The sequence below is a fragment of the Scylla paramamosain genome, chromosome 26 (assembly GCF_035594125.1).
Source record: "Scylla paramamosain isolate STU-SP2022 chromosome 26, ASM3559412v1, whole genome shotgun sequence".
Lineage (NCBI taxonomy): Eukaryota > Metazoa > Arthropoda > Malacostraca > Decapoda > Portunidae > Scylla > Scylla paramamosain.
The window spans coordinates 2,576,407-2,600,000 of record NC_087176.1 but is presented as its reverse complement, the minus strand read 5'-3'; the positions used below and the strand labels follow the sequence as shown (position 1 = coordinate 2,600,000).

Genomic DNA, 23,594 nt, shown 5'->3' with positions numbered 1-23,594 from the left:
CTACCACTTCCCTCAGCACCTTCACAGCACCCTAACAATTCCCCCAGGGTTCCTCAGCACACGGGACACCACGCTGCCGGGGAACTACGGGGCACTGGATCAGGTGGCGGCGCTGCGCTGGGTCAGGATGCACGTGGACCAGTTCGGCGGCGACCCCACACGCGTCACTCTGGGTGGCTTCTCCTCCGGCGCCGCCCTCGTGCACCTCCACCTGCTTTCCCCGCTGTCCAAGGGTAGGTGCTGGGTGAGGAGGGTTAGGGGAGGGGAAAGGGATGGGGGAAGAGAAGGAGGAGAAGGAGGAGGAGGAGGAAGAGCGAAAAGAGGAGTATATGATAATAATAATAATAATAATAATAATAATAATAATAATAATAATTAGTACTATTACCACTACTTATAATATACTACTACTACTACTACTACTGTTATTATTATCGCCATCATCGTCATCATCCAACTACTAACCTCTTACTGCACTACTGTAATTTTACACCACCACCACCACCACCACCACCACCACCACCACAGACCTCTTCTCGAGCGCAATCATGATGAGCGGGGCCGCCAACTGCCTATGGTCCGTTGCGCGCTACCCCGAGACTGGCGCGTACCTGCTGGCGGAGGACTTAGACTGCTCCTCCGCCTCCGTGTATGCCATGCGCGAATGCCTCAAGGACAAGACTGCGCAGGAGATCGTCACGGCGCAAGCTGAGAGACACGTAGGTAGTGTGGTAAATTAGAAGTAACGAGTATTATCATCTGCTAATGGTTGTTCTCATTTCGTTGTTTCAATAGAGAGTCAGGGGTTGGCACCTTGTAGTACGTACGAGTGTCCTCTACCTAGTTGTTTCTGCATCTTGCACATTGCTCTGTGACTCCCATATAATCTGCTGATGTTTTCTTCTTCTTCTTCTTCTTCTTTCGTCGTTTCCCTATAGACTCAAGGGTTAACGCCATGTAAAATTTACGTGTCTTCATTTTTTTCTGCCCCTTGGATCTTCCTCTGTCACTCCCACATCATCTGCTAATAGTTTTCTCTTCCTTCTTCTTCTTCTTCTTCTTCTTCTTCTTCATTAGCCGTTTCCCTAGAGTCAGGAGGTGGTGCCATATACGGACGAGTCTCCTCCAGTTGTTTCTGTCCCTTGCATCTTCCTCTGTGACTCCCATCCTTTGCAGTTCTACCACTATTCCACCCCTCCATCTCAGCCTCTGTCTTCCCCTCAGTGGTTTTATTTATTTATTACCTTCCTAGGAAGACCACATCAGTAAAAGGGCTAAAACTTCCTAATGACTCGGCAATAACAACAGTGAGTCTGTTCCATTCATCCAAGTATCAATTTATTTACCTGTGAGTCGCCGGGGACTACCACCGCCACCTCCACTCTTCTTCAGCGCTACGTGTACTGGCCCATGCTGTATCGCCCCGTGGTGGACGCCGGGCTGAGGGATGAGCCCTTCCTGCCGGAATCTGTGGAGAGTCTAAGCGCCCGTCCCCCGTTGCGCCCCGCCGTGCCTCTCTTGCTGGGGGGGGTGCCGAAGGAGGGTCTGCTGTATGCTCTCAGTAAGTTAGAAACGCTTCGCCCTCTTACCACGACTGTTTTCAAGGCCACAGAGGTGATTAGCCGGGTTCTCAAGAGTTTTTATTCTGTTGATAATGCAGAAATGTTAATCCGTCACAAGAACCGTTGAAACACTTAAAAACCCGTGTAACTTTAATTAGAATCTATTGAGAATTGTAGATATGCGTCACAGAAGCGTTTTAGAAACTCTCTCTCCCTCTCTCTCTCTCTCTCTCTCTCTCTCTCTCTCTCTCTCTCTCTCTCTCTCTCTCTCTCTCTCTCTCTCGTGTCAATATTTGTTCAGTTTCGTCTCCATATAAGTTCACCGTGTGTGTGTGTGTGTGTGTGTGTGTGTGTGTGTGTGATAAGCAGTGTCAGTTTTCCCTTATCTGTCACATGAGCGACGTGATATACTTGTACATGTTTTACACACACAGGTCGCCTGCGTGTTGCCAATCACAGCGTGTCACTATGAACCACAAGATTACAAACTCACGTCACTGTTATTCTAACCAATATCCCTGCCTAGTTACTCTAGAATTCCCCAGTGGCAGTACAAACACAGAGGAACTGTCATTACCAATTTCTATATAGACTATGCTATCGTATCAAGCTATAGTGTTCTCTAAGGGCGATACAAACCATCATATGGTAAATCCCATAAGCAGCCTATCATCTCATCTATTTTTCCTTCCCTAGCTGCCATAGTGGCGGTAGAGAAGGGAAAGAAAGGAAGGGGGAGGGGGAGGTGGAGGAGGAGGAGGCAAGAGTATAGGAGAGAGAGAGAGAGAGAGAGAGAGAGAGAGAGAGAGAGAGAGAGAGAGAGAGAGAGCTGTCGCTCACCTCACCTGATCCCACGTCAGGTCACACACACACACACACACACACACACACACACACATCATCATCATCATCATCATCATAGTCAAGGTATAATTTTTCATGAATATGCTCACAGCGTGAAGAAGTAGCGTGAAGAAGGAAAGGTAAGGGGGAGGAGAGACGAGGGAGGAGGAGGAGGCGAGGAGGAGGGAGAGGCAGAAGAAAAAAAGTAGATAAAAAGCCGAAAGATCTGAGTTGTTTTACTTGATTTCCTTTCTTTAAGTCAACCCCTTCCCTTCATATGAAAGTTTTTACAAGCCGAAAAGTTAATCCACCATTTATCAGAAAGGCGGAAGGCTGAGTGGCATGCTTCATGAATGTAGCTCGAATTTGCAAACACAGGAACTACCAAAGAAACAACTACTAGCCTACAATTGCAACTATTTTCCCCGTCTTGCAGCTTACTGTAGCGTTGCACAACTCCGCAAGGGCACTGCTGTACTGGTTAATTATATCAACTATTTTCCTTTTCCAGCTTCTTTAGTGCTCTCTGAGGGTGGCACAAACCGTGGGGTGCGTTCCATGGGAGGTTTCTCCCTACCCCCCACCCGCCATTCATTTAGGACAGTTGATCAGCTGTAGCTAAGAAAAATGGCCCCCCACATCGCTCTTCCTAGCAGAAGAGCTCGCTAACGGAATTGCACTTGACGTTGTGGGTATTATTCATAGAAGAAATTATGTTTTAAGAAAATAAAAGGAGGAGAGTGAAGGGAGGCCACAGAGTCCTGTGAGAGCCAGGGGTTATGTTTGTTTATCAACAGTAACCACCTTCCCCTCCCGCTGGAGAGCGTACTACCTCTTGTGCCCGTGAGCCTCCGTTAGCCATCACTGACGTCATCACCCCCCAAAAAAAGCTAACGTAACGCTCTTTGGAACGCGCCCCAGAGGAACTGCTAAAGCCCATTACTAGCCTACTGATTCAACTGTTTTCTCTGCCCAGCTGCTATAGTGTTCTCTGAGGGCGGCACGAACCCAAAGGAGCTGTATGAAGAGGCGGCCTTGTACACGGTGGAGTCACTGTGGCCGAATACTACCACCGCAGCAGCCGTGGCCGAAATCGTGGCATCCTACTATTACTCCAGCCACGCCAGGCACGACCTCAACACCCTGGCGGAGGAAATGACGGAGGTAAGAGTGGTGAGGGCATCGTCACTGAAGGCTGCAGTCTCTTCGTAAGTTTTCCTTCTTTCGCTGCACCTGAGCAAGCGTGTAATAGAACTTAAAATTATGAATACACAGTCTTGACTTTATATAGTTAAGTAAATAAACGTTAAGACTGTAACCATTGTATTTTGATATTTGGAATTTACTTTAAGGTTATCTTATGGACTGCAATAATGTATTAATATGTATGTTGTAAACCTTTGTGGTCAGTAAATTACGTATCTAACAAACTAGATCTGTTCTATAAGGCTTTTGTTGGCAATGTGAGGGCAATACTAGGAAAGTTTAAAAGATGCTGTCTACATTTTTAGTACATAAGAAATAAGGGAAGCTGCAAGAAGCGACCAGGCTTACACGTGGCAGTCCCTGTATGAAATATACATACCTATTTTTTTATCTATCACCCCCATCCATTAGTATGGAGTCTCTCTCTCTCTCTCTCTCTCTCTCTCTCTCTCTCTCTCTCTCTCTCTCTCTCTCTCTCTCTCTCATATTCATGCTTAGTTTTACCATAAGAGGAGTACACAATCCCTATATGCTTAATAATTGTCTTTACTGATTAATTACACACACATACACACACACCTCGCCGTCCACAGGCCTTCACTGACTTGCTGTTCACGTCATGCATTTGGGAAGCAGCTGGTCTCTACGCCGCCTCCGCCAGAACTCCAGTCTATACGTGAGTACTGCCATCACATCTATTGAGTCATGGCGCTTCATCAGATGGCAGCAACGAGGTCACGTGACGCGGGCTACGCCTACCTCTCCCGCCATGTTGGGAGCGGAACAAAAACAACCAGCCCCTGTGACCAGAGCCGCCACGAATAATGTGTGGGGGTTGTTACAGTGAAATATCCTATAATATGGATGACGAAATGGTTAGGAGGCACCGTCCCACCTCTGACTGACGTGACAAAAATAAATTAATAAAAAAAATAGAAATAAATTTAAATAAAAATACAAAATAATAATAACAATAGAAAAATAATAAAATACATATATGTAAATAGATAAATAAATAAAATAGTGTTTATATGATAATTAGCAATACAGCAGCATCCCCGTGTCAGGCGAGGAGGACGAAAAATGTATGTGTGTGTGTGTGTGTGTGTGTGTGTGTGTACTGAAACAGGGGCGTGGTCCCACCCGGCAGGTACCTGATGGAGCACCGCGACCCCGCCTCGCCCTCCTACACGGCGCCGCTTTTCAGGCCGGCGGAGGGTGCGGGAATGGCGGGCTTGGGGCAATCTGACCTGCTCTCCGGCGCTTCACACGGGGACGACCTCGCCCTGCTCTTCACGCTGCCATACCGCCTCGGCACGCCAGGCCCTCGAGACCACCAGATGTCCCTGTTGCTGACCGACATGTGGGCAGCCTTCATGTACACCGGGTGAGTTCCCAGGGGCGGAAGAAGCGCTGTCCTCAAGGGTCAGATGTAATGGATGAAAACAATGAGTGCTGCTGTATTAAAAAATATTGACAGTCTATTACTAGTCAAATGTAATCAAACATGCTTCTCATTAAAACAATTCTTTATTTTCCCCAAAAAATCCAATCAACACCAGTATTCCTTACAAGAGCACCTTTGTAGATCTCCACAGGAAGGGGAAGCCAGCCAGCTGCCGCCCTGGGAACCCCTGAGGCCTGGCGAGCCCGTCCTCTACTATACGATATCCTTCAGCCCCACTATGTCCTTCAAGCCCTTCAGGAACAAGGTGATAACACACTGGCTCTGCTATGACAATATATTGTTTATTCTTAACAATGATATCTACAGGATACAAACTACAGCTGTGACTGCTGGGGACTCAAATAACTCTGAAATCTTGTTTCAGGAGCAGAATCTATGGCACCAGACTCTTTATCGTGTGGACTCCAGATCTGAGGTATCATATGCATTCTCCGTGGCTACATGGGCACTGCTGGCCCTGGTGTTGTTACTGGCTGTGGTGATAGTGTTGGTGTGTGTCAGTGTATGGATGCTGCGCCGCAAAGACAAATACCCAGGTGGTTCCCTGACGCTCAGGCACAGGATCTCTCGCAATCCTTCCATCACCGGCTCCTTCAACACCTAGCCACCTGCAGCCACCCTGAGCCCCTCACAGGTATGTGAATGGCTTACCATATTACTATTTAAACTGCCAAATCTAAATAAACTATTGTTGAGCATTATATTAACAAAATATGAACACAATTGTCCAAGAGTTACCTTAACAGAAGTTGTGTTGAGAATTATATTAACAGAATATCATTGTTCAATAAATGAAAGGAAGATATAGGGTAGCTGCTAATGAAGTTTGTTTGGTGTCCCTCAGTGTGATGCAGCTAGGAAAGTGGATATCACCCCATGGAGGTGACAGGCACCAAACAGTGCTGCAGCAGAGATCCTAGAGGGTGACAGAACCTAATTAAGTTGTATGTATATGATTTCCTTTAATCTAAGGGGAGTGTCTCAAAGATAAATGTTGTGAAATTACTGAGTTAAAAGAAAATTATAATATTTCTATTCTTTAATTTCTGGTAATGTACAGGTTTTGGCAATACTAATATTCATAGAGTGCCAAATAAATATAACTATGTACACTGATTTGTACACCACACAATAGTTCTTTATATATTTTTTTTTTATGTAAAATAAATTCATCTTACACACAAATTATCATTAAAACAGACAATTAATTTAGCTTTCATGCGAATTTTAAAAATTAAAAGAAGTTTGAGTCTTCCCATGATGGTTTTATTAGGAGTATGGCTCCAGGAAAGGTGGCAGTGGTGAACAGTGAGTCAGGATGCATGTATTCCACTCCCCATAACATTTCACACAAGACAGTGAATTCAAGATGTTCACGATCAACACTATTCCATTATGGAGGATATTTACAGCCTGTTCTTCAAATACTGACAAAACAATTAAAAAAAAGTTTAAAAATGCTTATTGGGAGTGTGCTGGCTACTACTGGGGAGGCTTGTAGGCAATCTTCCTGCTCTTCAGTACAGCCCACTTGTGCCTCTTGATGTAGTAAGTTATAGTGAAGAGCATGCTGAACATCATTATTGCCTTCAGGGCCATCCTCTTGCGGTCATCATGCTCAGGCTCGGCAGCCCACTTCAGGAACACAGACACATCCTTGGCCATCTGGGAGGCAGTGGCCGGCGTGCCATCACTGTATTCCATCACCTGCAATGGGACGTGCCACACTGTCACTACCATCACTACCACAGTCATCCCTACCTCCAATGCCATCACTCTAGTCTATTCTCAAACCTCCAGCAGACTGAGAATCCAGACCTGAGAACTGCAAAACTAGTCATGTGGAAAAGTTTACTCTGACAAATGAAGTGAAACAGTCAACTGCCACCACTCATGGATTGAGTGGCTGAATACAAGACAACAATTGTGACCTCCATTCTTGGACCAAGGGACATACGGAGCATCTTTATACTATCTATCAGTCTTTATAACACAGTGAAATCTCCTTTCAAATAAGATAAATGAGCCAAGCCTTCTTGTCTTGTCTAATATAGCAGCTCTTGGCCAGAGCAAGCCTAAACCAGCTAAATTTTAAACTTTTAGACCTAACTTGCAAAGCTAATCTCTGGCAAATAAATTAAAGTGTTTTCTGCACAACAGCGATGGTCCTGCAAGTACTAATATTCACAGCTTTGAGGTGGCTGAGAAAAGTGCTGGCAAAGGCAGGAAAAACTTGTGGACAACACTACCAAGAACTGCTTACTTTGAATCCTAGCTGCTGATTGAGTTGTAAATTTGTCTTCAAAACAAAACTGTACAGCTAAAAATCTCATCCTTTTGAGTGTTTCTTCCAAGAGATCAAAAATGTTCTCACATCCTAAAGGATAAACAAAGTAGGCTACGAATTATATAAAAAATATGCATGTAAAGCCTGCAACTGACAACCCACCTCATTATAAAGTGCCTGAGCCATGCCAATAGCCCCTCCCACAAAGTAAGGGTTGTAGTAGAGGCCTTCCCTGACGGTGACACCCGCTGGTGGGTCACAGTAGCCGGTCAGCAGTGAGAAGATGTAGTTCTGTAATAACAGTGGTCATTATCACATGCTCATTTCACACTGGCACATGCTTATCATTATATCAGAAGTTAACACAGCATTGAATAAAATCAACCTCACTTACTTCAGTTAACAAAAGATACTCATATACAAATAAATAGGAGAATTCCTTGATGATCACATAGATACAACTGCTGTTATACAGATGTTCATAACATGGATGTTCATAAGAAGGGAAGAGTGTGTAATCTGAATCTTAGATCCTGAATACCATTAAGGGTTTCAGCTAATTATTTGCATCTGCATAACCACACGTCAAAAAGGAAGCCTGACCCCCCACTCAAGGCATCCCACGAGTGCTGGCACCCACCTCCCCTCCGTGGCGGGCTGAGGTAATGTAGGAGAGATCCGGAGGCAGAGCACCGTTGTTGGCAGCACGAGCAGCCTCATCATTCGGGTATGGGTTGGGGAAGTAATCCGAGAGCTTGCCAGGCCTCTTGAACATCATGCCCTCGTCATCCGGGCCATCATCAATCTGCAGGTGGAGTGCAAAGTGATGAGTCTTGAAAATAAGAACATAGGAACATATGAAAATAAGGGAAGTTGCAAGAAGCCATCAAGCCTACATGTGGCAGTGCCTGTAAGAAACTTGTCTATTTCTGCCTATCAAACCCATCCATAAATTTGTCTTATCTTTTAAAACTCCCTAATGACACGGCACTAACAATCTGATTACTGAATCCATTCCATTCATCTACCAGGATGAGAGTTGTGTCAAACAAAGATGATGGACTGACTGATGGTGATAAGGATAGTGTACTTTGCACATTGTACATACATGCATGACTAATACAATGATAAAAAATACAATAATAATGGCAATTAGTAAATCTCACTTCAATAAAACCTGAGAATATTTGTATATCATCACATAATGAATACTGGTCACCACAAATAACTTCAATAACAAAACCAGCAATCATAATCAATCACATAAATGACAATCCTTCAATAGTAAAACCTTAACCTTCTTCCAAGAACCACACCCACAACATCCTGATCTCTTCCCACCCTCCCTGCCTGTCCCACTGCTACTGCTCCTCACCTGCACACCCATGGCCTCATCCTTGGCCTCCGCTTCAGTGTGAGAGACACCCACCAAGTTACGGAAGGCGATGTACTTCATGGAATGGCAGGCGGCACACACATTCTTGTATACCTGGCAAGGAACAGTGCAAGAGTTAGGTACACACATTCTTGTTCCTCAAGGAATGACACAAGAATTATTGTTTATGACATCATCTTGAAATGCTCTATGCACAGTTACATCCACCAGCCTGTTCATCAAATAGTGGCTGGCAAAGCTTTTGTTACATCAGTGCTGGGAAGTATTATGGACCATTTACTTGAACATAACTACGGTAAGTAGGGAGACTGCAAAACACCAGTTGAATTACACAAGGCTCTTTTAAGTTGTTGTACATTTAAATTTATGAAAGGATCTCATTTAAATTTATAAGTCATAAGATTGGAAAGACAGAGTAAAATTAATCAGCTAACAAAATAAACACCTCAGAAGCAGGACAGTACAACTAACTAATAAAACAGATCAAGAAAAAATAATGATAAACAGCAACAAGAAAGTTTATGAATTCAGTGAAGGAAGACATGGAGATGACAGGCTTAGGAAAACAACACACAGAAGACACAGTAAGGCAGAAACAGGTAACCTGCTGGCAACTCATGACAGAAGAAACCAAGAGCGGATAAAGAGCAATAGAATGGTGAAGAACAACCCAACCAGCAGGATAGACAACCCAGCAGCCAAGAGGACAAGGATCAACAGTCAAGATGAAGAGTAACCCAACCAATGAAACAGACAAACAAATCCATTCAAAGTAACACTAAAAGGAAGATGACACTGGGTTACCTCATAGCCACGGCGAATGGAGGCGTGGTCCAATGATGAGAAGACGCCATCGTGTGACCAGGGGAATTTGACAGTGTGGAGCTCCAGGTCAGATGCCTTCACAGACTGGTTGAGAGCGTACGCCAGCCCTGCTGCACCACCTCCCACCACACCCATTGCAGCCAGCACCTGCAAAACCATGGGGGTTACAATGAGAGAGAGAGAGAGAGAGAGAGAGAGAGAGAGAGAGAGAGAGAGAGAGAGAGAGAGAGAGAGAGAGAGAGAGAGAGAGAGAGAGAGAGAGAGAGAGAGAGAGAGAGAGAGAGAGAGAATGGACATCAAACTGTTTTGAGTTTTGAAACAGTTACTCAAGATTATTTTTTCTCATGTGATATAATAGAAAGTGCAACCAACTACACATCATTGTCATCCCTACTGGAACACTTACGGCTTTCCTAGCGGTGGCCATTTCCCTTAGGGTGGAGAACTTGGCACTCTGCTGTGGAAGACAAAATTCACAAGGTCAAACAAGTCAGATATTTTAAAATAAGTAGAGTTAGAGAGGCCAACAAGTACTCCTCATTACCAAACCACAGGACTTATATCTGTGTTCAATGAGCCAAAAGTTACAACAGGGAAGGTGAAGCAAGTTAGTGTGCACATGATGCAAACTGTACTACATAATCAACTCTGAGTAAGAGATACAGGCTAAGAAAGAGACATGTAAAATTCAAGGCAACATTTCTCACTTGACCATCTTCAACATCTCATGCATTTTCATGCCTGAGCATGATTTAACTCTTACAAACACATAACAGTGGTGACACCTTCCCTGTTGTGTGTCTTTTGAACGTTTGAATGAATGGAGATTAGACAACGCCCAGGAATAACACCCAGCATAAAAAACAGAGAACCTGAAATGGCAAGGATCAATGAACTTGGATATGCTTTGTATAATTCTATTTAGCATCTCCTGAACTATAACACAACTATCAGTGGCACCACCAGGTTCTCAAGAGAGAGATTTTACAGCAACAAAAGCAAAAGTTCCATCTTTCATCATCCAACATTTTGGAAAACCTAATGTTTTGATACTTTTGCAAAACAGTCTCATTCCAAAAATTATCTGATCTTCCAGCACTGTATTTCTAAAAGGTAAAGGCATGCAGCAAATTTGAAAATGGTGCTGCAGTGCTGCAATCGTCTGCCATCATGTGGAGGCTGTACTGCTGGCTACAACACCCGCTGGTACAATGGTGTGAGTGGTGTATATATTTTTAGTATAAACCTGGAATATATGAATAAAGTACTAAACTGAGGAGGAAAGGAATGGAACATTAGCAATCCAAAGCGTAACAGGCACATAGTTAAGAAACTAAATTCATGGATACTGTATGCACTGCTTTCATTACTTATTCCCTTTCTTCATTTCTCAGAGCAGAAAGCTGTACATGTGGTTCTTACGTTAGATGAAAAGTGAGAATAACGACATCTAACAATGAAATATATAAATCACTTTCATTACTTTTCCTTTGACGGTCAGGTCAGGATGGGTTAGATAAAGCAAAAGTGAGAGTAATGACTTATTTATCAACTGAAATATATAACTTCCCATTCTCAGGATCAGGACAGTAATGTTACGGAAGGTTATTAAAAAGATGAGCAAGAGTAACGACATCTAACAATGAAATATAAAAATCACTGCTTTCATCACTTTTTCCTCCTAATTTCAGGGTGAGGGTGTTGTTAGAGCAGCTTAGGTAAATCAGGGATGTTAATTTATACAACAATGAAATATATTATTACTTTCATTATTTTCTTTGTTTCCTTTTCCCCTCTCAGTCTAGGGATCACATAAGTTAGGGTGGATTAGGTATGACAAAAGTGAGAGTAATGACTTAAGCACCAATGGAATATATAGATAATTGCTCATATTTTTTTTTCCTTTCTCAGATTCAAGAGATGGCACAAGGCAGCTACGTTAGGGCGGGGCAGGTAATACAAAAATGACTAATTACTTAATAACAATGGAAAATATTGATTGCCACATTACCTTTCCTTTCTCAAAGTGTATCTATTTTTATTTTATTTTTATATTGTTTGTCGATAAACTACTACTACTACTACTACTTCTACTATATGGCAGCTACGTTAGAGTAGGGTAGGTAAAATAAAAGTGAAAGTAGTAACTTGCATAACACACATGATTCAACTTTTCACAAACTACAGGAAAAAAAATAAATAATAATAAAACAAACGAGCCCAATAACACTAAATTTAAACCCCTATAACACAACTTTGCTTCCAAGAGACCCCAAATCATAGGTAACCCTACCCTAACGTCTACCCTGACCACCACCACCTCCACACTGACACTAACTGAAGCAGACTGTCCTTCCCTGACCTGACCTAACCTTCCCTCACGTTCCTTGTTCACCAGATACCTGTCAATTAACACCTGAACCAGTCACCAGTTACCCTCACCAAGGGCAGGAAGTAATCACCTGAGGGCGAACTACTGGTGGCTGAGATAAACACTGCACTGGAAAAGGGGACAGGCTTGCCATTGATCAGAAAATACACGTAACCGGTGAAACTGGGGCACCACCTTTTAGTAAACAAATGGAAATAATGCCTTATATCTAGGAAACCACTGGAAAGACTGAAAATGTAAGTGCAACAAGGATTAGCCACATATATCTTCTTCCAATTACGTCTAGTATTAATTTCTTACATGAGTTAGAATAGAAGTGCCAGCTGATTTTCCAAGCACGGTGCGAACCCCCCTGCAGGCCACCGCCGCCATCTTAGCAATGATGCAAGTACCAGGCGAGAGAAAGTGATATGTCCCCTTGTATAATGCATTGTATAACCCTCATTCCCGCTTTCATTGCAATACTATAACAAATTCACGCTATTCTTTTCACCTAGATATCGAGAAAATGGCAGATGAGTTTATATAAATGAAACAGGCTTCAAATAACTGGGGATGTCTCGGGGGTAGTTTTGTTTTCAAGTACATTCGCCATGTCGCTGTCTACGGAACTGATCAGCTGTTTTATGGAATTCGCTATGGATTGATTCGGGATGATGATTTATGGATGTACTTGTGTTTTTCATAGGATCATATTTTTTATTTCATTTGATCAAGAGGAGAATGAGGAATAATTCCATTGTTCTCGGCGTCATTGAGAGCATATCGGTGCAGGTTCTTTGTATAATTACTGCACAAGTGGTTCTGTGTGTGTTTCTAACCTGCATTATTATTAATAGTGACTTACAATGAAAAATAATGCTTTCCCTCTTCATAAATGTCGGTCATTGAGGTAGTTAGGAATATTGGAACTTCCCGCCTCATAGAATTTCCTCCAAGACTTATCAAACAGCACATTTACCCTTTGCCTTACATCCACCGATCCTTAACAAAATTTAATACGACATTAACATCCTCAAAAAACTTGTGTAGATGGGGAAAAGTTAAATAGAAGCTTTCAGAAGGTGTTCGGTATTTTCCGGCTCTTGACCCGTGACGTCACGAGGTAGTCTTCCTGGGGACAATGGCTGGAGCGGCGGCCAAAGCGTAGCGATTATCGGGAGACATCGGTGTAGTGAGGCGTCGTACAGTGATCCGTCAACATGAGTGGTCCAATACCCTTCCTGGGGAGCAAAATTAGCCTAATATCCAAGTCAGAAATTCGATATGAAGGGATATTATACACCATCGACGCGCAGGAGTCCATTATCGCTCTGGCCAAGGGTGAGTTTGTTTGTTGACACCCCAGCAGGTCACGCGAGGCCCCTGCTGCCCCACGCGTGGCCCTGGCGTCCCCTGCAGACCCCTGTGGGAGGCTGGGGAGTGTAGCAGTCACATGGGGGCGGGGGGCGGAGGGGTAAACACTCCGGCGTAGATGCATTATTTACGGTAACGGAGACTTTTTTTTTTTTTTTCTCGGGCTTGTCGCCATGGAAGGAATGGAGGCGTGAAGGGATTATACGTTTTTATTTATGCTGGTGTCACTTCGGTAGTTATTTACGTGGAAATAAGCGTAATAGTAGTGAAATGCTGCTGAATTTGTAGTGTCAGTGTTATAACCGCCCCCTGGCTTCATATTGTTGCTATGCTCTATCTCTGCGCGTTTGTTGTGTATTGCTACTTATTGCTTATATTGCCCATAGTTTACATGTGGTACAAGATTTCGTGGCTACTTTTGCTTAATTTGGGAAACCTAACCATCTATTAACTTTCTAATCGCTTGTTGCCGCTCGCTTGTTACTTCCGGCTTTGATATCTTGTTAATTCTTCTTGATTTTCCTCATTGCTCAAATATCTTCACTTTCTAATTGCCTTTTGCTGTCATCTTGTTACTTCCGGCTTTATTTTCTTAATTTAACTTTTTTTTCTTTTTCATTGTTCTCTTGCTCTACAGTACAGTTAGTTACAGTACGTGAGAACAAGCGTTATTTACGTGAAACATTCGATTTTCAATAACAGTTGCAATAACCACTAGTTAATTTTATTAGTGTTATGCTTTATTTGTTGTTATTTTGGGTTTTGGTAATGCCTTATTATTATTATTTTTATTATTTATTTATTTATTTATTTTATTTTTTTACTAATCTAGAAAATTTGTGTATTGACTTTATAATTGTTTGTTGGTGTTAGTTTGGTACCTCTGCCTTTGTTATCTTGTTAATTTCACGTTTATTCAATCTAGTCATTATTGCTTCCCCTCATCACCACCTTCATGAAACCTAACCATCTATTAACTTTCAAATTGCTTGTTTGTGTTAGTTTACTTAGTGCTTTGTCATTGTTTTGCTTGTTCTTACTGCTCTTACAACTCTCCAGGCTGTTGATGCTTCATTTACCTGTCATCATTTTTTTTATTAGATTTTTGTTGCCCTTGGCCAGAATCCTTCCTACATAAAAAAAAAAAAAAATCCTCATCACCTTTTTCTTGAAGCTTAGCCATCTATGAAGATTTTAATTGCTTGTTGGATTGTTTTTATTTTATTTTTTTATTCACTTATTTATTTTTTATTCATTTATTTATCTATATGTTTTGCTATTTTTCTTCACAGCTATTCTCAATCTACTCCCTCAGCTGTTTATTTTGCATCTGTCATGTTATCCACTAAATACCTTATTTTTTCTTTAAACTAAGCTATGTAATGACTTTCTAATTGGTTGTTAGGTCATTACTTCCAGATGTCTTTGTTTTCTTGGTTGTTTTCCTCTTTTTTTTTTTCTCTCTCTCTCTCTCTCTCTCTCTCTCTCTCTCTCTCCTCTCTTCAGGCTGTCTATATTGCTTCCTCTTTATCTGTCATTCCCCAGTGCCCTGTATCTGTCTACAGGTGATGAGGGAGGTGGTGAAGTGGCTTGTTTGGCACTAGTGAGTGATATCTGACAGCTTCTGCCTTGTTAGGTCATCAGCCTTATCCTGTATTACATTCAGATCAAAGTAGCTACATTTGATTAGGTTAGGTTTAGATTGACAAAGGGGAAGTTGGTAGCCTGACCTAATATACAGCTCTATAGAATGTCATTAATCTTTAGTCTTAATTTACCATGGATAATAAGTACATACAGATAAGTAATATAACTTGACAGATAAATATACACAGATATGAAATACAGATCTTTTATTAACATGAATATAACACAAACTTTATTAAGATATACAAAATATGGTATAGATATCCATCCAAACCTAACAAATAAATATATATAAACTAAATATAGACAACAAAAATATGCATAAATTGAATATAGACTAGAGAAACCTAACAACATGGATATACACACACTCATTTAGACAAAGGGTTGCTTTTCTAAATGCATTTCTAACTGCACCTAACAAAGAAATGGATCTGTAGGTACTGTCAGCATGCATTCACCCCTTCACCCCTTCTTGACAGGTTGCTGCAGGCTCTGAGATGGCCCACAGATGCCTAGCAGTGTTATAGTTTTATTTATTGCTCTTTTAATTCAGTATAAAGTCTTGTGCTTTTTTGTATGTGAGGGGGGGCTTTTTTTTTTATTTCAGTGCTAAGTCTGTTGCTCATGTTTTGGTATTTTTCATTCAGTTCAGTTATTAGGTAGTGTCTGCTGCTGTGTTGTGGTGTTTCTCATTTTTTTCAGTTGACTGTGTATGAAACTGGTGTTTGTAATGTTGGCTGGAGGTGTTGGTGGTGGAATTGTTAGATAGGATTTGGCAGGGACTGGTGGTGGTGGTGCTCATCTAAGCATTGTTTTCCTGGCATGATAAGTGTGTGTGTGTGTGTGTGTGTGTGTGTGTGTGTTGTCGGGCAGTGTTTTATCAGCATTGGCCTGGATAGTGCAGCAGCATGCGTAAGATTAAGGTGTTATCATTTTATCAGTGATGAATACTTGAATGTGAATGGCTAGTGTCATTATTTTATGGCGCAGTGATAGAATTGCCATTTCCTAAGATATGATAGAGGAAGCTATTTTATTGGCGTATTAATTCTGGCTTGGTACTGTTGACATTATCTACTTTGTGTATGGACTGTATTCTGAAACATGTCTGCACCACATCACTGCTTTCAAAAGGCCCCAGTTGAAGTAAGATGGGCCTTCAAGGGTGTTTTTATGTTATGGTGACAAGTTATTAAGATTTCTACATTAAACACTGTTGAGGACCTGGCTAATCATGGCTGTGGCTGTGGAAAATAGTTGTGGAGGGAGAGCAGTGTGTTTCATAATACTGGCTGCATCTCGTGCCTCTTTTTTTAAGTTCTCCCTGTCCTTGCACTTTTTTCTTGCATGTACTCCAACTCTTCCATTTTACTAAAGGTCATTGGCACCCACTGATTATCACTCTTTTTGCCTTGCTTCCTACAAGGCAAAAATACTTCGGTGCTACACTCAACCACCTTAATCATTCCACATGCCGTTCACCTTTGTGTGTCATACCAAATTGCATGACATACTAAATGTATTACTCAGAATAATTTAGCCAGACATTCTTTGCTCACTACAGGCATTGCTCAAGTAACATTTCACCTACTTGGACTCTCAGCTCAGATTTTTGTGCTTTTTTACTAAGGAGTTTTGCTGTGCCTGAGTGAAAGGAAGATGCATAAAAGGGATGGTAGTTGTTGGGCAGACAAAAACTAGATTGCAAGGATGGTGAAGTTACATGAAGGTTGGATAGGTGCTGGTGTGTTTGAAGCAATATGCCACTTATAAGCTTCTTGGTGCTGTTTAGATACTGAAGCACAGTATGATGTGGAATATTAATAGTTTGTGACATTCTTGAAACTTTCCAACATTCACAGTGTCATCAGCTGTCAAGGAAGTAGATGAATTGCAGGATATTTAGACAGTGGTGTACAGAGACCCTTGGTTGTTTGGCGAGACTGCATTGCAAGTCAGAGATCGTGGGAAAGCCTTTTGTTGACCCTCCTTTGTTGCATTATCATATGAGCTGTTTACTTTTTTTTTAAGGGATGCTGTTGAACATGTAAAGAAGGCCAAGGTGAGGTAAGGGGGACAGTAGCAGTGGGTACATGCTAGGTGCTGTACTGTTTGACAACCTTGGCTGAGCTGTGGCATGGTTTGGGAATACCTCAGATGTGTGGCTGCTCATCAATGGAACCTTGGCACACACACACACACACACACACACACACACACACACACACACACACACACACACACACACACACACACACACACACACACACACCTTTGTCCCTTGTAAGGATTATTTTCAAATCTCACACAATTAATAATGGATTCTCATGGGTATTTTTTTCCTCATTGATGATGATCTATATTAAACTCTGTGTGTGTGTGTGTGTGTGTGTGTAAAGCCTAGTGCACACACAGCTGCCATGTGCACCAGTCAGCATGTAGGTTAGCTTTCTTTGTTCTTCATGGTCGTCTTTTTCAGATCACCTCCTTTGTGTGTGGGATGTTGGCTCATTTCTGTGTTCTTTGTTAGTGCAGAACAGCCATGATTGCTTGTGTGGACTTGGTGTTTTAAAGGTTTCTTAAGTTGCCATACATGCTTCAATGTATATATATATATATATATATATATATATATATATATATATATATATATATATATATATATATATATATATATATATATATATATATATATATATATATATATATATATATATATTTTTTTTTTTTTTTTTTTTTTTTTTTATCGTGTGGCTACATTTTTGTGTAACTAATATGGGATTTTGTACATATCTTATATCTGCACTTTATTTTGGGTTTTGAAATTGCATCAGTCTATTAGAAGTGCCCTTGAGGTTGAAAGGAATTTCCTAAGTGCATGACCAGGAAGAGAAATTCATTTTTTTTTTTTTTTTTTTTTTTTTTTTTTTTTTTTTTATGCAAAAAAATTTTCTGAAAATCCCCCTGAGTTTGCATTGGACAGGATGGCTTTTGTATGATGTGAAGCTGGCATGAGTCTTTTCCTGTGCAGTGTTACTGATGTATTGCCTGGAAGCTGCAGTCTTTTAACCTTAACTTCTCCTTGCAGTCAGATCATTTGGGACAGAAGACCGTCCAACTGAGATGCCGGTCCCTGCCAGAGACGAGGTGTATGAGTACATAATATTCCGGGGAACAGATATCAAGAAGATTGAAGTTTGCGACACCCCCAAGCAGCCAACTCTGCCAGGAGGTCTGCACAATGATCCTGCAATTGTACAGGTGAGCTCAGGTGTGGAGGTGTGGTGGGGAGGGGATATGTGTTAGATTCATTATGTTTGCAAGGTGTTTCTTTGAAGGAGTTGATTTAAGTGCTTGGGATTAGTGTGGAGGAGTGCTGGCCTGGTGAGGGAGGGCCATGTGTGAAATTCATTATTTGCTCGACATTTCTTAATACGAGTTGAACAAGAGTCTACTTAAGCTTTGCAAGGTGTTTCTTACAATTAGTTTTACAGAGGGTCTACTTGATGTTCATGAGCTTGATGTTACGATGAGATTTGGAGTATGGGGTGTTAACCGTAAGATTTGGAGCATAGGATCAGACCAGATCTCCATGGTGTTCTCCATTTTGCTGCACAGTTTACCAGCAGAAGGTTATATTTTCTCTAGGTTTTCAAATTCTTGTAGATTGAGCAGCTGCACCTTGGTAATGTTTTGTTCTTTGGTTTTCGAGTATCACCAATGTTGAGTGATGGCTGAGGTGTGGCCTTGGCATGCTCACATCTCACTGTATTGATGTGGGCAGTGGCTTGCTAACTATTGAGAACTTGTGTCTAGGTAACACCATTTTAATTTTCCAGCATTCAGCCCCAGCAGTTCCATCATCCTTCCAGGCAGCCCCATTCTCCCGGCAGTCCCTTGGTCCGATCGGAGGGAGCCTGGGTCTGTCCTATGGTTCCTATGGCCAGTCAATCACCCAGCAGGGTATTCCTGGCGCTGGAGGGTTCCCTATGGGCTCCACCTCTCAGCCCAGTGAGTTGAGTACTGTGGGCGGCAGTGGTGGTAGTGGTGTTGGTAGCCTGGATCAGCCCTCTGGCACTGCCCCCGTGGCGGTTCCAGCCCCCATTGGCCCCCCTCCTCAGTCGGGTGCACATGCCATTCACCAAACAGGTAGGAACAAGTGCCAAATGGAGTGCGGGATGACGCTTTGTGAGCCAGTGAGCATTTTTGAGTTGCTGCGTGCATTAGGCCCACGTGGTGAGTGTAGCAGAGCCAGCGTCCTAGGGTGCCACGCCGCTGCTGTATCCCATCGTGACTGGCATTTGTTCCTAAGTTTTTGTTAGGTTTAGGGCACACGTAGTTATTCACTAGAGGTCTTGTGACATTCCCGACTGATGCGTTAATGTCCTCCTAGTGTTTTAAGTGATGCTAGTCTTAGTTCAAGAAGCATCATTAGTTGCAGAACTGTCCCTTTATGCCTTTGGTGACCTTATGAGCACAAGTAGAAGTTTGGGATGAGACACCGTAACTAAGGACACTGCAGTAAACAGTTTGAAATCATTGTTTTCAGACTAAGTTTTTTGTAGTTTTAGATGAAGAGCAGATTATAGGGGCCATGGTAGGCAGCATGTTTATATATAGTATTTATAAAGGAAGTAGGTTTTGATTTCTTCTTGTTATTGAATGTAGATTGATTTGCACTCTACGTAGATATTTGTCTTTGCACTCTGTATGGAACTTGGCATCATTCCAGATATCTTTGTGTTGCAGTTCCTCAAGCAGTTGTTTGAAGCTTTGTGACAGACAGTTCTCCCTTTCTAAATAATTGCATTCACTTTCGAGAGTTTTGCTATCAAAATTTTCGTTATGTACCAAAAAGTTCATTATTAAAGTTGAGTCCTTTAACAAAGGAGTTTACTTAATACACTTACTCATTTTCAAAATTATTTTTAAAAAAGTTAAATGGGCAGATCCACCTGATGAAGTGATGCATGTCCCTCCAGGACCAGTCAGCCTTCATCACCCAAGAAGTGAAGGTGATAGTAAAGTTTCTAATGTTCTCACTTTCTCTCTGCCCTGCTGGTCTCTTGGCAGACATCTTGGTGGGGTCAAGGTCCTCCACCCCCACCGCCCGCAAGTCTCCGGTGTCAGATGCAGGTGTGCAGGTGTCTCCTCCACCCAACAGGGAAGAGAAGAAGAAGTCGTCCCAGCAGAGGCAACCCCAGCAAGAAAGGTAATTATCCTTGTATAGATCTTTTCAGTATTTTTGTTTACTACAAATATCCTTGTCCCCCATGTTGTCATGTTGTGAAGAGAAATAAATTGCCAAATTCTATAAAGTTGTGAGTTAGTATGTGGTTGGTGTGCAGTGCCCTCATTGGATGCTGTTGCCTTGCGCAGATCACAGCGCAATGGCAGCCAGGTTGGGCCACCTCGCCGTGGTAATGTGCCACAACAGCAACAGCAACACCAGCAGCAGCAACAGCAGCAGATGGGGCATCAGCAGGGACAGCAGCAAGGACAGCCTGGTATGCATCAAGGCCAGGGACACCAGCAGCACCAGCAGCATTACACCAACAACCAGTACTACCAGTACCAGCAGTACCAGGGGCGTGGTGGAGGAATGAACCGTGGGCGGGGCAGCAGGAGACCTTCAGGCCAGCGAGGAAGGGGGCAGAGCTTCAATAACCAGGGCAACCGCCAGAGGCAGTTCCAAGACCGCCAGCTGTTTGAGAAGGACTATGACTTTGAGCAGGCAAATGAGGAGTTTGAGGAGCTCAGGAATCAGCTGGCAAGAACGAAGATAGCAGAGAATGGCGACAAGAAAGACGACTCTGGCCACGAGACGACTGCAGGGGACGTGGAGGATGATTCCCTGATCTGTTATGACAAGACGAAGTCCTTTTTTGACTCCATATCCTGTGAGGCTATTGAGCGTAGCAAAGGGTGAGTACCATTGTTTTCACAAGAGTAAGGAATTGTTTTCTTTATGACCTGAGAAAGTTAGGTTGTTGATGGAGTTTGGATATGAACTTCACCACATGATATCATGCCAGAGTTTGTGTAGTTGGGGACACAGTCTTTCCACAAGGAGACCAGGAACCTTCTCTACAGTAGATACACTTCTGGAAAGAGATAGGATATGTCTCGTCCACTCCCATAAAGATTTCAGCTTTGTATGTATATATATACATAAATTTTAATTCCATAAGTTCTAGAGTTGGTTTAAAAATTTTTCATGTAGATTTAAGTTTAAAAATTTTTTGTGTAGATTTAAGTATAGAATTTATAAATTCAGGCATGAGTGTTTGTAAAGTTCCTCCCTCACTTGTTTTGGAAGATGGCTAACTGTATGGAGCAGGGGGAAACTAATTTAGCTCTTCAGTGGCAAGACATCTTGGTTTGAAATTTCTTATTGATATGGCGTGAAATCCTGTTCCTTTCAGGAAAAGTCAGCGACCAGACTGGCGGCTGGAGCGGAAAATCAATGTTGAGACTTTCGGGGTGAGCTCTGCCAGGAGAGGTTACTACCCACGAGGCCGAGGTGGCTACTACCGTGGGGGGTATTACCGCACTTATAACTACAACCACGGATATTACAGGTACTGGTGCGGGGGACTTGTTCACCCACTTCTTGCTGGCATGGTTACTGTTGAAGAAATTCAGCCTTTTAGTTATAATTGTTTGGATATTTGATTATTTGTATAATTACACAAAAGTCCTTTTGAGGTGATTTTAGTTTTTGGCCCAATATGAAATCCTTTTAGTGTTCATCTTGTGTACTGAGTATTAAATGTAGAGTCAAGAAACTTGATTTCTCCAGTCCTACATTCATCAGCAGACAGTCTGCATCTGTGATGGCATTTTTTCCATGTTCCTGTTAAAAAGTGATGAATGATTATAATTCAAGTCCTGTGTATTTTTTCAATATTTTGAGACCAACCAGTTGAAGCATCTCCCAAGGACTGTACTGTATTTTATTGCTTCATGGTTTACGGAAAGAACATTTTAATGCACCACCACATTTTACAATGTGTGTATGATCCTGTGATCAAAACTCGTTTCCTTCGACAGAGGTGGTGGTGGATACCGAGGAGGCCGAGGAGGTGGTGGCAGTGGTGTGGGCAGAGGTGTAGCAACAATGGGTGCAGGATCAGGAGGTGCAGCACCAGCACCAGGAGCAGCAGCAGCAACAGTACTGCCAGCAACAGCAGTAGCTGCAGCAGGAGGCGGCGGTGGTGGTGGTGGCGGTGGCAGTGGCGGCAGCGGCGTGGCAGGGCTAAATGGAGTATCACAACGAGGTGGAGTAGCTGGAGGCTCTTACTCGTCCACAGTCAGAAATTCCACCCCCACCAAGTAGTTGTCAAGGACGGGCGAGACTCCAGGGAGTGACACGTAACAAGGATGGAGATTGCTGGAATTATCTTGAAACACTGTGCCTAGACAAAGGAAGTATTAAAGCTTTAATAGATGCAAATGAACCCTTGCTTTCGGTGTTGGTCTGTAAGGGTTGTTTAAGGACTTGGGGATCATAAACTAAGGGTACAGCAGTTTGAGGTAATTTCTAACTCGTTAGAAAGTATTACAGACTTAAGTATTTTTGTTATTTCAATGAAATTAACCTGGTGGAAAGAACATTTGGTTTCATGGTGACTGCATCTCTTATCTGTTTAGCAGATAATGCTCTCAAAGATCCATCGACATGTAGAAGACTTGACCTGATCAGATATTGGAAAGTTGTGACTGGAAAGATGGATTTGGTTTGTTTACGGACACGGAATCAGATGGCTCGAAGGTTTGAATGTGGCAAGGAAGAGACTGGTACCCGGAACGCTTAAGATAAGGAAATGACAGGATATGATGAACAGGTCTACCTTTCACTGTCGGTGTTGTGTTTACACCGACAACATTTTGTAGTCTTCTAGGTGCAAGGCACGGCAGGTAGTGGTTTAAAAGTCAAGGAATCAGTTGTTTTGTTAGAAAGTTTGTATACATTTTTTTCTATCTTTCGCAAGTGGCAAAAAAAAAAAAAATTTATACGTACAAATAGGCCCCTCCCAAGAATATTAGGTGACTTAGGATTGATTGACTGATTGGAACCTGCATGTTCACTTGAAGTATGTACGTAGGTCGGTCTCTGCAAAAGGATTAGGAAGATTGTATGAAATGAATTAGTACAAGCTGTATTAATAATTGATCCATGGACTATTTATATTATTTTAGATTTAAAAGCAGACTTTTGACCACTTGCAAGGGAGGTCAGTCCTTTTAGATCATTTACTGAAGGAAGGAAGAAATAACAGCCTGAAGGAAGACTGGAGACAACAAAAAAAATGGTTGTGGGTTGGCCATGGGCAGCCCACAGCCCTGCCCCTGCACACCACCATTGGCGGCATCAGGCAGGATTGGCTCAGCAAGCAGGGCAGCAAGTGGGGGAGTGTGGAGTCCATCTTTCACACCCCTGAAAAAATTAACAAAAAGTGCTTTTGAACATCTATTTTTACAATAAATGGAAAGCACAAGCTATGCATTTTACTCATTCCCTTAGTGTTACAATATTGTTTGCGTTCTTCTCTCACATCGTGTTCATTTGGGGAAATTGGGTGTGTAGAGGATTATGTTCATTTGCC

General features: G+C 42.3%; 3 protein-coding genes across 5 annotated transcripts in view; 2 read left to right on the top strand and 1 right to left on the bottom strand.

The window, feature by feature from the left end:
- Positions 1-5,683, top strand: part of LOC135113497 (carboxylic ester hydrolase-like) — a 9,086-nt gene extending 3,403 nt beyond the window's left edge. Inside the window, exons 5-12 of the mRNA XM_064028738.1 lie at positions 48-233; positions 529-719; positions 1,393-1,561; positions 3,382-3,569; positions 4,205-4,287; positions 4,762-4,998; positions 5,200-5,323; positions 5,444-5,683. Coding sequence (XP_063884808.1) covers positions 48-233; positions 529-719; positions 1,393-1,561; positions 3,382-3,569; positions 4,205-4,287; positions 4,762-4,998; positions 5,200-5,323; positions 5,444-5,683 — 1,418 coding nt within the window. The remainder of the gene's footprint in view (positions 1-47; positions 234-528; positions 720-1,392; positions 1,562-3,381; positions 3,570-4,204; positions 4,288-4,761; positions 4,999-5,199; positions 5,324-5,443) is intronic.
- Positions 5,340-12,414, bottom strand: LOC135113599 (cytochrome c1, heme protein, mitochondrial-like). The gene is made up of 7 exons (XM_064028905.1): positions 12,280-12,414; positions 9,994-10,044; positions 9,567-9,734; positions 8,742-8,855; positions 8,007-8,171; positions 7,529-7,657; positions 5,340-6,786 (listed from the first exon to the last, which is right to left on the bottom strand). Exons 1-7 carry the CDS (start codon positions 12,349-12,351, stop codon positions 6,562-6,564), a joined length of 924 nt encoding a protein of 307 aa, XP_063884975.1. The 5' UTR covers positions 12,352-12,414; the 3' UTR covers positions 5,340-6,561.
- A 650-nt stretch (positions 12,415-13,064) lies between these two features.
- Positions 13,065-23,486, top strand: LOC135113597 (protein LSM14 homolog car-1-like). Of its 3 annotated transcripts, none has more exons than XM_064028902.1 (7): positions 13,065-13,302; positions 18,074-18,246; positions 18,858-19,134; positions 20,059-20,197; positions 20,365-20,910; positions 21,411-21,566; positions 22,039-23,486. In XM_064028902.1, exons 1-7 carry the CDS (start codon positions 13,182-13,184, stop codon positions 22,322-22,324), a joined length of 1,698 nt encoding a protein of 565 aa, XP_063884972.1. In that variant the 5' UTR covers positions 13,065-13,181; the 3' UTR covers positions 22,325-23,486. The 3 variants fall into 3 exon arrangements, with proteins under 3 accessions (XP_063884972.1, XP_063884974.1, XP_063884971.1); XM_064028904.1 differs by having other exon boundaries at positions 18,825-18,996; XM_064028901.1 differs by having other exon boundaries at positions 18,825-19,134.
- Positions 23,487-23,594: the final 108 nt, after the last annotated feature.

Bases quoted from the DNA above. Each gene is read 5' to 3' on its own strand.
- LOC135113599 (XM_064028905.1), bottom strand. From the start codon at position 12,351: ATGGCGGCGGTGGCCTGCAGGGGGGTTCGCACCGTGCTTGGAAAATCA. The intron at 10,045-12,279 runs GTAAGAAATTAA...TGTCTTCCACAG, and splicing joins GCACTTCTATTCTAACTCAT to CAGAGTGCCAAGTTCTCCAC. The intron at 8,172-8,741 runs GTGAGGAGCAGT...CTCCACCTGCAG, and splicing joins ATGAGGCCATGGGTGTGCAG to ATTGATGATGGCCCGGATGA.
- LOC135113597 (XM_064028901.1), top strand. From the start codon at position 13,182: ATGAGTGGTCCAATACCCTTCCTGGGGAGCAAAATTAGCCTAATATCC. The intron at 18,247-18,824 runs GTGAGCTCAGGT...TTAATTTTCCAG, and splicing joins ATGATCCTGCAATTGTACAG to CATTCAGCCCCAGCAGTTCC. The intron at 20,911-21,410 runs GTGAGTACCATT...TGTTCCTTTCAG, and splicing joins GCTATTGAGCGTAGCAAAGG to GAAAAGTCAGCGACCAGACT.